The following is a 12,004-nucleotide window of genomic DNA, read 5'->3' as shown; positions in this document are numbered from 1 at the left end:
AAAAAGAAAGTGGTTGGGCGTAAGGACTTCTTTATCACAAGGATCGACAGAAACATGAGTTAAAGGCCTTGAGTTAATTGAATGTTGAACTTCGGCAAGTAAGGTTTTAAGAATTTTTTTAGTTGTGACTCTTTCTCTTAAAATAACTTCTTAAGTTTTCCTGACAATTCTAATCACTCTTTCCCACGCTCCCCCCATGTGAGAAGCTGTAGGAAGATTAAATTTCCAGGTAAAATTGTTTTTTAAGGCAAATTCTGCTTGAGATTTTTTGTAGAAATTCATGATGGCCTCTCTTAATTCAGTACTACCCCCTTTAAAATTTGTGCCATCATCGGAATGAATGACCTGAGGAAAACCGTGTTCAGCTGCTAATCTTTGAACTGCCATAATTGCTGAGTCCGTAGTCAAACTGTGAGATAGATCGAGTAGAATTGCTCTTGTAGAGAAACATGTAAAAATTATACCCCAGCGTTTTTCTCGTCTTCGACCTATCTTAATTAACATAGAACTGAAGTAGTCGACTCCACAGAAAGTAAAAGGACGGTAACCATAACCCAAACGTGAAGACGGAAGATCTGCCATTATAGGATTGGGATGCCGAGCTCGTAAAATTTTACAAATTCCAGAATTGCGTACTATATTTTTTAATACACCGCGTGCACCCAATATCCAGTACAACTGTTTTAATTCATTTAAAACTGTTTCCGTTCCCCAATGAAAAAATCGTTTGTGAAAATGTTTTATCAAAAGCCGCGTGACTGGATGTCTTCCATCTAAAATAAATTGTTGAAACTCTACGGAGCTCCGAAGAATAGATTTGACTCGACCGCTTACACGTAAAAGCCGTTGATTGTCCAATACAGGACTTAAAATTAAAATTTGGCTCTCCCGCGCTAGCGCTTTCGAATTTTTAAGGACTGAAATTTCTTTTCTGAATGACGAAATTTAAATTTCTTGGATCCAAAGTTTTTCTGCGTAATTTTGACGTTCAATCTCTAATAAATTCGTATTTTGTTCTAAAATAGTGTTTAAAAAAATATCTGAAGCTTTTAAGACGCATGAGGTTGCACGAATTAATCTATACCACGACGAAAATCTTTTGTTATCGGGAAGATAGGGAGCCAAAACATTAGCTTCTGTTGTTGAAAACACTTGCGTGATGGTTGACTTTACCTTTTCTCCGAAGGTTTTTAATGGCCATGAATTTTTGTTTTCGCGAAGAAACGCAGGTCCGAGAAACCATCTACTATTTTTGTAAATAGCTTCAGGAGCGTGCCTGGTCGCGTCTTCTGCGGGATTATTATGCGAAGAAACCCACTTCCATTCCGGTGGTTACCTTTTTCCCGAAATTTCCCCCAAACGATTCATGACAAAGGATTTGAAAGAGAGAGGCTTGGAAAAAATCCATTTTAAGACTGTCTCTGAATCAGACTAAAATACGCGCTGATCAATTTTAAAGGTATGTTCCTTTACAACTAAATCCGCGATTCTTACTCCCAAAACTGCAGCCTGAAGTTCTAGACGTGGAATTGTGGACGGTTTTAAAGGAGACACTCGACTTTTTGAAACTGAAAAAGAAACTTGAACTTCATCATTTGATAACAAAAATCTAAAGTATGATACCGTGGCATAAGCTTCTTGGCTTGCATCGCAAAAAGTATGTAAAGATATTGATTTAACGGAATGACCCCGAAGTTGATAACAACGCGGAATCTCGCAAGCCTCTATCGAAACTAAATCTTTAAGCCAACGCTTCCAAAGAATAAATTCTTTTTCTTTTAGTTCATCTTCCCATTCGATTCTGCTTTGCCAAATTTTCCGCATTAAGATACGCGATTGAATCGAAAAGGGAGATAAAAAACCTAATGGATCGTAAATAGACATAATTATGCTGAGAAATTTCCTTTTAGTGGGTTTCCTTGCGCATAAAAAAAATTCTGCAGAGATCTTTTTTCCGCTTAATATAAAAAACAAGGTATCAGAAATAGTTGACCATTGTAAACCCAAAATGCGTTCTGTTTTTCCGTCAAAATTTCCCAATAGAACTGAATCTTTAAAAGGTGATGCTCGAGATTCAGTAAAAACCTTGTTTGCTTCGGGTATTAGTGCGAATGAAATAATTGAAACCTTACAACTGCGATATGGAATAAAATAATGTTACAAGATTACGCAAGATTTTCAACAGCCGAAGAGGGTAAAAAATAGCAATTAGAAATTTTGAGTACATTTTTGCATCGTGAAGCAGATTTGAGTTTGTCTGCCGGAATACTTGATTTGCATAGAGTTGGTAGTTCAGATAAAATTCTGAAAGAATCAAGTTTTCATACGCGCGCATCAAATCAAAAGGCTGTTCTTTCAGTTTGTGTACAAAAATCACATTCAAGTGCAAGCTTGCAAAAGTTGTGTGCTTTATGCATGCGAAATAATCATTCAACAACAGCGTGCAAAGAATGGTCTCAAAAATCAGTAGAACAACGATGGAAGACCGCCAAAAAGATCGGTGTTTGTTTCAATTGCTTGGAAAAAGGTCATTCGCGTCCTGAATATAAAATTGAAAATCGTTGCACGCATTGTAAACTAAGACACAAGACTCTTTTACACAACTTTAATAAAGAAAATGAAGAACGAGAGCTTAATCGCTCTTCGGCCAATGTAATCAAGCGTAATCTTCCCCCAAGACCGAATTTGTTATCAAACAAAGAACTCGCATGACTAGGAAGTGAAACTTTGTTAAAAATAGTTCCTATTCGGGTAATAGGGTCAAAATCTTTCAAAAACGTATATGCTCTCTTGGATGAGTGATCAACTATTTCTATAATTAACAAAACAATTGTCAAACAAATCGGAGCTGTTGAAAGTTCAACCAATATTGCTTTATACGTGTCGTGGGACATAAAAATCCGATTACTTTTGCAAACATGAAAGTCTGTCTCACGATCCAAGTTCCTAACTCTTCTTTTCAACTAAATCATGTACTTGTTGTCGAAAATATGGCTTTACCTAAACAAATGTTGTCAAAAGATTTGTCAGATTATTGCAGATTGAGAACCGGTATTGAAATCTCTCCTTTTTCAATTGTTCCGGAAATTTTAATCGGTCAAGATCACTGCAATTTAATTATTACTCAAAAATATTTTGAAATCAAAAAATACTCGTTGTTTATCTCTAACTGTTTACTTGGTTGGTCTTTACATGGTCAAATTATAAATAAAAATCTTAATTTCGAAAATCTTCAGGCTAATTTTTGTGAAATCGAAACAGTAAATACCGATCTCAATTTAATTAATCTTATCAAACAAAATTTCGATTTGGATGCATTAGGAATCAGTACAATCCCGCGAGAAAATTTAGGCGTTAAACGAGCCATAGAAATATTAGAAAAAACAAGTAAAAATTACAACAATCAATGGGAAGTCGGTTTACTTTGGAAAGACCAAATATACGAGATTCCAAATAGTCGCATAAACGCCTTAAACCGATTACACCACTTAGAAAGAAAATTAGATCGGGAACCAGAATATGCAGCTTTGTATTACAAAGAAATGGAGCGCCTTTTTGAGTTAGGATACGCAGAAAAGGCTCGTTCAGAACCCCATTAAAAACTCTGGTACTTACCACATTTTGGAGTTCAAAATGTGAATAAGCCAGGTAAAGTACGTTTGGTTTTTGATGCAGCGGCAAAGTCTTGTAAAGTTAGCTTCAACGATTTTTTGTTAATCGGTCCCGACTTATTACAAAATCTAATTGGACTAGTCTTGCGATTTTGCCAATACTCTATTGCCTTCAAAGGGGACATGAGAGGCATGTTTTTATAAATAAAGATTCGCGAAAAAGATCGTGATGCTCAGCGATTTCTGTGGCGGGGGAAAGACAAATCTTCCATTCCTAAAGAATTCGTGATGTCCTCTCTTCTTTTTGGTGCCAAATCCTCTCCAGCTACAGCCTTATTTATTAAGAATAAGAATGCTGAGCTATATAAACATTTATATCCAGAATCTTCAACGAGCGTATTCAAAATTTTTACATGGATGACTATCTTGATTCTTGTGAATCCGCGGAGAAAGCTGAAGAAAGAATTTCTGAAGTGATAAAAATAAACAAAGGCGCAAATTGGAAAATGCATAGTTGGGCTTCTAATGAACAGAAGGTTCTAAAAAATATATACAAAAAAAGGAGAACCAAAGCGCTCTGCTCTGTGTCGTGATCTGAAGTCGTTCGACAAAATATAATAAAAATAAAGGTCGTCTGGTAACGGCGTAACTATGTAACTACTTGTTCTATTTTCAAATGGCAAAACGCCCATAATGACCTTCATTATGTCGTGGCTCTTCATAGTATTTCAAATCACCGAAGAGAGGTAAAACGGCCCCAAATACGGCATCTGTATTCGTGCACGTAGCCTAGATCTCGGGGTTCTGTATGCCCTTTGACCGGTGAAAATAGAACACTAGCAATTAAAAGGCAAAATAAATACGTGTTAGTATTGAAAAACGAACAGTGCAGAGTTAACAAAGAAAGAAGGTAATATTTACAAATATACGTTGGTAACACTAGCTTTATAATGACTCGCGAAGTATCGCCTGTTACCGGACACTTTGCGTTATTTAAATAAATAGAGAGGAGCAGTTTTTACCAATTGCATATCTGAAAAGAGCAGTTTTTAATACGACGATTCCATCAATTTGTTTATTGAATATTTAATTTTTCTCGGGCATCACGAACCAATCTCTCCACCTTAGATCACCAAAACAACTGAGTCTGCAATAAAAGAAGGTGCTTTAGACACCAACGTCATCGACGTTATACCAGGAGACGTCGAGGAAGAGCTCTACAACTAGATCCAAAGCTTCAAACGTTGTAGTTTTCCTTCCGATCATTGTGGTACTACAATAACAGGCCAGAAAAGATCACCCTGAGGCAAAGAGGCAATCACGTTTGTTGGAAACTTCAGTCAAGAAAGAGTTTACTTAAGAAGCTCACCGGTCCTTTTCAGGGTTATCGGACGTCGAACTACCTTGCCAACAAATATATTACAATCTTATAAAGTTGAAAAAATAGCCTTCAGAGCACACAAAAGTTTTAACTATGCCAAAAGTCGCAGGGAGTCGAATTGGACGGACTACTTCAAATGCGTTTAATAAACACAATTTGAGGCGTTAAGAAAAGGACGCTGAACATTTATTGATATTAAAGCAGTATTAAAATCGATAAATAAAGAATTTCTTAAGTGAGGAATCAGCTTTTTACTATAACCCTCATAGTAATCTTTTGAATCTTCCAAATTTTTAAATATGTAGAATATGTTTTTGTATTTTTGTAGCGATAAAAAATGTCGAAATTAAGCTCTAGGACTTTTTTGCTGTGGTAATAAAGTTGTGAGATAATAGAAAAATTTTTTTTCAATCACTCGCATATATAGGCTACATACGTGCATTATACATTGTATACGTGGACACTGCACACAGTAACACACTACGATACGGCAATAGTAATTTGCATAACACTACACTTGGCATGCGCGCACACACTTGCTCTGTCTATTTTTTTTATTAATTTTAATATTCCAATGTGCCACCAATTTCCTACTGATGGTTATGTGATCGTAGCGCCTGAACTTAGATGAGTGTGAGAGTGGTGTGTATGCATGTCGGCCAAAAAAGTGCTCCCATTTATTCAAATAATATCCGTTTGCAAAAATTCTTTTTTAATTTGATTCGTAATCAAATTCTTTCCAATTTGGCTTTTTTTTAACCAGCGAAAATGGGAGTGCACGCGTTTTTCTTACACCGTCGGGCTGATGGGTCCTCTGCACTGAGTGGCTCTCTCTCTCTCTCTCTCTCTCTGCGTGGTACTGCTCTGTCCCCGAACCAAAGTTGATTTTAGATATTAAATAAAGATAATTATTTAGTTTGCAGTACCTTTGAGAGTTTAAATATTTATATATTTTAAAACTATTTTAACATTTTGAAAAAAAAATGTTATGGTTCTAAAAAAAAATTTACATGTTTACAATATAAATTTCATTGTTAACTTATTATTTACATAAACAATGATAGGAAACCCTGAAATAACATTCAGTCTCACATTGAATGGGCAACTTAATTACAATTTATGATGTGAACGTATTGGTTTATTCAAATTTATAATACCCATCACAATTGTGCAGATTTTATATCAATGATTGGAACAATACTCCATGGTAGTTTGTGTTTTAATACTTTAAAAATTTTTAGACGCTAGATTGTTCTCTTCACATGAACCCTGGTCTTAGCTATTGCAGTTTATTTAAAATCTGAAGAGCTCATCAGTTTCTTCTTTCTCAGTTTAGGAGGCATTATCAACTTAATGTTGTTTTAGAGTCACTCAACTTCTATATTAAAGCCTATGTCTACCATAACTGCATCTCTAGTGGGCTTCAATCTTTCAAATATTTTTAAATAATTGAAAATATGCTTATCAAAAGCTCTACCACCAAAAGCTTTACTGGCATACATGGTTTAATAGTGGTTGACTTTACATAGTCTTTTAGTTGATGAATCGTTACCGTAAACGGTAGTAAACATGTATTTGTTGGCAAAGTAGTTTAACATAGTTAGCCCTTTAAAGAACTGATGAGATTGATGATTAAGTAGGGAACGTAAATACTTATAATGGCCCTGAAAAAGGTCATATTTATCAATGGTGAAATTTCGAGTTATTCCTTATTATTATTCTTGATGATGGAGAGCCAGCTGTGGGTAGCTTGACTCTTACCCTCGGAGTCTCTGTGTATGGAGACCGTACATGAGAGAGGTACGTCGGTGATCAAAGAACATGTCGTCTTCAGGTTGTTTTGCGGATAACCAACCGCTCATCGATAGTAGGGCCTGGAGAATACCTTCTCTATAGGTGTGCTCTGGCTAGACCCGTCTCCTCGAATTTCACCGGCAACGTTGACGTCCCGAACGACCTTGTGGTTGCTGAAGAAAGGTCGTAACGACAAAAAGACAGCCCTTGCTTTATGCTGAGTAGATTGAATGTGTTTGTTTCAGGTGAGCTTTCTGTCGAAGGTGACGCCAAGATACTTGAAGGAATTGCTCCACTTTATAGGACGGAAGTTGACTATAATCGAAGGAGGAGTTCGGTTTCGTTTGGAAAGAAATACAGCTTCGGTTTTCCCTTCATGATGCAAAGACACCAGGACTTGTAAGACGAATGTTGTCCTTATTGAGAAAGTTGGTGCAGTTTATAATCATCTTAGTTGCGCGGATTACAGCGATGTCGTCTGCGTATAGGATTGTTCATTCCAATGCGACCATCGTGTGGGATGTCGTGGCAGAAGATGTTGAAGAGGAGTGGAGATATCTAGATTATACGTGGAAATTATGTTGGCGATCCGGGATGAAAACTGATTTATTTCGCTTGCCTATGAAAAAAGAGTGTCATCGGTAGCCGGGATGTCCAACTGCACGACTAATAACTCTGTTCTGGGTGTACTGCCGATAAACGACTCCGATAATCGTCAATTCGATGGAGCACATTATAATCACTTTTTACTATCTTTAATTGTGAGTGGCTTTAATTTGACTTCGACGCCACCTACCGGATTCTACTGAACTAAAGCGCAAAGCTACTTTATTTTAGCAACACTTTGAGCTTATTTATTGCTATTGTTATTAACTTATATTGGGGTCAAGAAAACAGATGCTAGTAACAATCATGTATATTTTATTTAGGAACAAAATCAAATTCATTTTTTCGGTTTTGTAAGAATCGAAAATGTAAATGATTCAGCATACATATCGATCTCGGGACACATAGTTTGGGTATTTTTTATTAGTACCTTACAGTGGGCTGTAAGCTATAGTTATAAAGTTTATTAATTTTATATTTGTATAATGGGTACATTTTTAGAACAGTCTCAAACCAACCAATCTATCAATATGATTATATTGATGTGTAAATAGAGAGTTGGTCCAAATAATTATTATTGCATTTTTATTTTTTACCCAAAAAAATACATGTAAAAAAAGTGGACAAAAATGGCACTAAAAAGTGAATACCTGAACCACACGCATGTTTATTGTTCCAATTTAATAGAGTAAAGAGTTTTTACAACAGTAATGGTTTAGTTACATGTTTAATGTTTCAGAGAGATAGTAAATATTTTCTTTTTTTTTTCGTATCACAAAATATACCAATCTCTGGAGCCTAAAATTTTATTCTGTACACATTCGAACACTTTTAAGATTTCTCTATGTCTTTACAAATACATTTTAAAAAGAGCATATTCAATTTTATTCCTTCAAATTTTCCGCTTTTCTCAAGGTGTATTCAACTTAAATTTTTTATCACTATCGCGACATTTAACATACATATGTAGCACATTGATCCATTCCTTTTTGTATCTTGCAGTATTAATAACAGCTACAATTTTGAATAATTTATTTATTTTACAATACATTAGATATTTACTTTAAAAACTGTACAAGCTCATAACTAATACATATTTTTATTTATTTATAAAAAAATTTAATTCATAATAAATGATTTTCTTACTGTATTGCAATTGCATGTGTGCGAATGGAAGGTCTCGAGGAATGCAAGCTTTGCATTTTTGAAAATTACACTGTTGTCTCTGTAATAGTTCTCTTCTGTTATTTTCAAATAAATTAATTTAGTTTAATTTTCTCAAATTATGGCTGTCATAAGCTCCTCATCGACCTATAATCAATTACTTATCACTGATGAATATCACAAGCATCTAAGTCCATTTCAACTTGAAATAAATTTACATACTTCATCTTACTTAACGATTTAAATATTTTTAATTTAAATAAATTATTTCTATGATTTTATACCTACTTTAAGTACATATTAACAGTTTTCAAAGCATGAATAAATTTGTCTCATAAACATGTTTAATCAAATATTTTTTATGATATTATACATTAACCGAAAAGCTTCAAACCTTATGTACATGGAAAACAAATATTGTGCCTCAACACGATTCACTTTTTTTAGGCATAATATATCAAAAATGTATAAACTTGACCGAAAGAATTAATCTTCTATGCTGTATTTTCTGATAATTAGAATTCATATGCTCCACGAGAGACAAATAGAGTTAAGAAAAAGTAACTTCAAATCATCAAGTCCATTTATAGAATAAATTAATGACCTAGTCTTAATTATACGTAACATTATTACCCTCTATATGCTACAACTACTAATTTGATTGCACTATTGTCACCAATCCTTGGCCGTTGCGTTCATGCGATTTCCATGATTGCTTTGTCTATAACTACAGTACAAAGAGACTCTCATTCATTTATACATTTTGTTTTCTATATAATCATATATTTTTTGGAGCTCATAGTATGTATTAAAAAATACAATTTACACGTGTAAAAAAATAAATCGATATAAAACATGATCTTTGAATAACTTCCAATAAAATCTTCATTTCTTCCTGTCTACTCTATCTTTTATCTCGATACATCAATTAAATACATTTTTTTTTATATCCGTGCAATGTTATTTTCACGTCACACGATTACATTGTTCGTGTGTAAATAATTTTTTGTTACATGTGTATATCTTACCAAGTTCCACACTATCGCATATTTTCAATCCGAGTGTAACTTTTGGTGAGACCTTTAAGTGTTCAATCACACGAGTCGTGCGACGCAGGTGTACAATGAGAAAAGAAAAAAAAGAAGCAGCGACTTGGACAGGTTTCTTAGACCTTTTTGAGCATCGGCAAATTGAGCGCCTGTGGCACTTCAATGTCTTCAAGACGGATTTTAGAAGGGTTGAAAGAAAACCTGATTGGATAGGTGAACTTGAGATCCATGAGTAACTGAAACGAGAGTTTTTATTAAAATTGCAATTAATAACAATGCTCATGGTATGAAAAATATACTAAGCCCCTTTCCCAGATCTAAGACTACAATAGTTCGAGTCATCGCTGTCAATGTAAGATTTTTTCAGTCGTTGCGTTGAAAGAAATGATCGATTTAGTGACTTTTGCAAGCTTGCACAAAAAGATACAATAAGAACGGACAGGAAAAGTTTCATAACTAAAAGGTACATCGTACAAAGTGAGCATACAATTACGGGAGGTAGGGATAATATTTTCCTTCGGATAAGTAGTTGAAACCCCGAAAATATGCAAACAACATCAAAACTCATACAAGTATCTCGTCAGTTAAATAAGCTTATTCAGAATTGGAGACACGTGAAAGAAAATTTGTATAATCTCACCTGCTCTTGATTCTCTCCGCGTTCCTTGAGTTTGGCCTGCACCTTCTGGATAAACGACACGGGCACGCGAGTCTCGAATTCATCGGCTGGCGTGTAAAGATTCAAAATCTTGACAATCTGATTGGCACTGAGTTTGTCACACATCTCGCAAACCGAGTCGACGTCCTCGTCCTGTTTTCTCGCCTGCAACAGCTGTGCAGCCTGTACTATCGGCTGCAGAGCGTCTATGGCTATGATCAGGCGCTCGTCCCTTGCCCACTGCTCCAGGTGACTCAGATTGTACCTGATGCAGAACAATGTTATTGTTTACTCGTTCGTACATACCTACTTTACAGCTGTGTCGAAAAAAAGTCAAGTAATGAACTTTAGACAAGTATTTAAAAAAAAAAAACAAAAACAAAAAACAGACATTAAATGCATTACTTAAAGTGGTTCATGCTTTCTCGAGGTTTTTTTGCTTAAAGTACAACTTTTTCCATGATAAGGCAAAAAAGATCATAAAACATTATGAGCTCTGCTATACCGCATGACTTTGTAAGTTTAATCATGCTTTGGTCTTAAGGTAGTTTATCTCATCACTTTGTAGTATTGACTAAAATTTGACAATAATTTTATATGACGTTTTAAAGATATTAAATTTCAAAGTAATATATTTTAGAATCTAAAGTAAATGCAAGCCGCATAAGAAATGGACGTTTTAATTCATTAGCAAAAAAAATCGTTGATTCAACTTTTTTTTCAAATACTTAACTGTTATTTCTAATACCTTTTAAGGACGGTATATTAAAATCTTTAATCCCTTTAATTCCTTTAAAAAATACAAAAACATTTAAAATATTTATACAATTAAAAAAATTTGACTCTAAATTGAATTGCGTAAATTATCAATAGTTACTTCGAAATGTATAATTACATAAAAAATCATACAAGTGATGTACCCCATTCAACCGTGTGAGAACTATCTTAAACAACATTTTCGAAACTATACTGTACTATGCTATGGTAACTTAATGATTTCACAATTAACTAAACGCAAAATTTGTGCAAAATTAAATACTATCCACAGTAAGCTTACGTAATTCTTGCACAACATTGCTGTTGAGAAATAAAAGCACAGTCATTAATACTTATGTATCACAAGACTATTCTCACCGAATTTGCATGCCCTTGGTCCAGTGGCACATTTCGTTCCTGAGCAGCAGATTGTTGAGCGCGCTGGCGCACATAAAGTAAAACAGCTGCTTGAACAGCTGGGCTATGATGTCTTGATCGACGCCGTGGTACTGGAGCTGTTTGTTGATAGCCATCAGCTCCTCGAGCAACTTGTTGAGCTTTTTCTGAGTGTGATCTGACTCCTGCTGGTGGTCTTGCGAGGACGGCCTCCTCGACCGCTTGGAATGACCGTCCAGACCGGCTATCGCCTCGTGCTCCAGCAGAGCAGGGACCGTCAGTGGCTGGACCTGTTCTTTCAGGTGCGTGATTATGTTGTTGAAGATCCAGAGTGCCACGTTGCTCAGGACCACGCGGTACTCGCCCAGGTCGAAGTTGCGCAGGCACTGCTCGTTCTGTCGCAGGGTGTTTTCTGACCATCGGAAACCAAGAGATGCCATAGATCAGTACCGTCAGTAATTTTTACCAAAAAACCACGGTTACTTTGAGAAGCCATGATTTACTGTAGTTTAATAAAATTTTCCTTCCCTTCCCGAGAGTAATTTTTACCGTAATTGTGCTGCAAAACTTTCTGTATTCACACAATATT

General features: G+C 35.3%; 1 protein-coding gene across 1 annotated transcript in view; it reads right to left on the bottom strand.

Moving 5' to 3' along the window:
- Window positions 1-8,566: 8,566 nt before the first annotated feature.
- The window catches only part of didum (dilute class unconventional myosin), a 73,110-nt gene continuing 69,672 nt past the window's right edge, over window positions 8,567-12,004 (bottom strand). The window contains exons 20-22 of the mRNA XM_089597257.1: window positions 11,398-11,827; window positions 10,246-10,528; window positions 8,567-9,841 (exon numbers count right to left, since the gene is read on the bottom strand). Of these exons, the coding sequence (XP_089453383.1) occupies window positions 9,722-9,841; window positions 10,246-10,528; window positions 11,398-11,827 (833 nt within the window). The 3' untranslated portion in view covers window positions 8,567-9,721. The remainder of the gene's footprint in view (window positions 9,842-10,245; window positions 10,529-11,397; window positions 11,828-12,004) is intronic.

This window comes from Copidosoma floridanum, unplaced genomic scaffold (genome assembly GCF_036245765.1).
Source record: "Copidosoma floridanum isolate Cflo_tuat_1 unplaced genomic scaffold, Cflo_Japanese_pri ptg000032l, whole genome shotgun sequence".
NCBI classification, from domain to species: domain Eukaryota; kingdom Metazoa; phylum Arthropoda; class Insecta; order Hymenoptera; family Encyrtidae; genus Copidosoma; species Copidosoma floridanum.
Note: the sequence above shows the minus strand (reverse complement) of the source record. Positions and strands in the feature narration are given on the sequence as shown.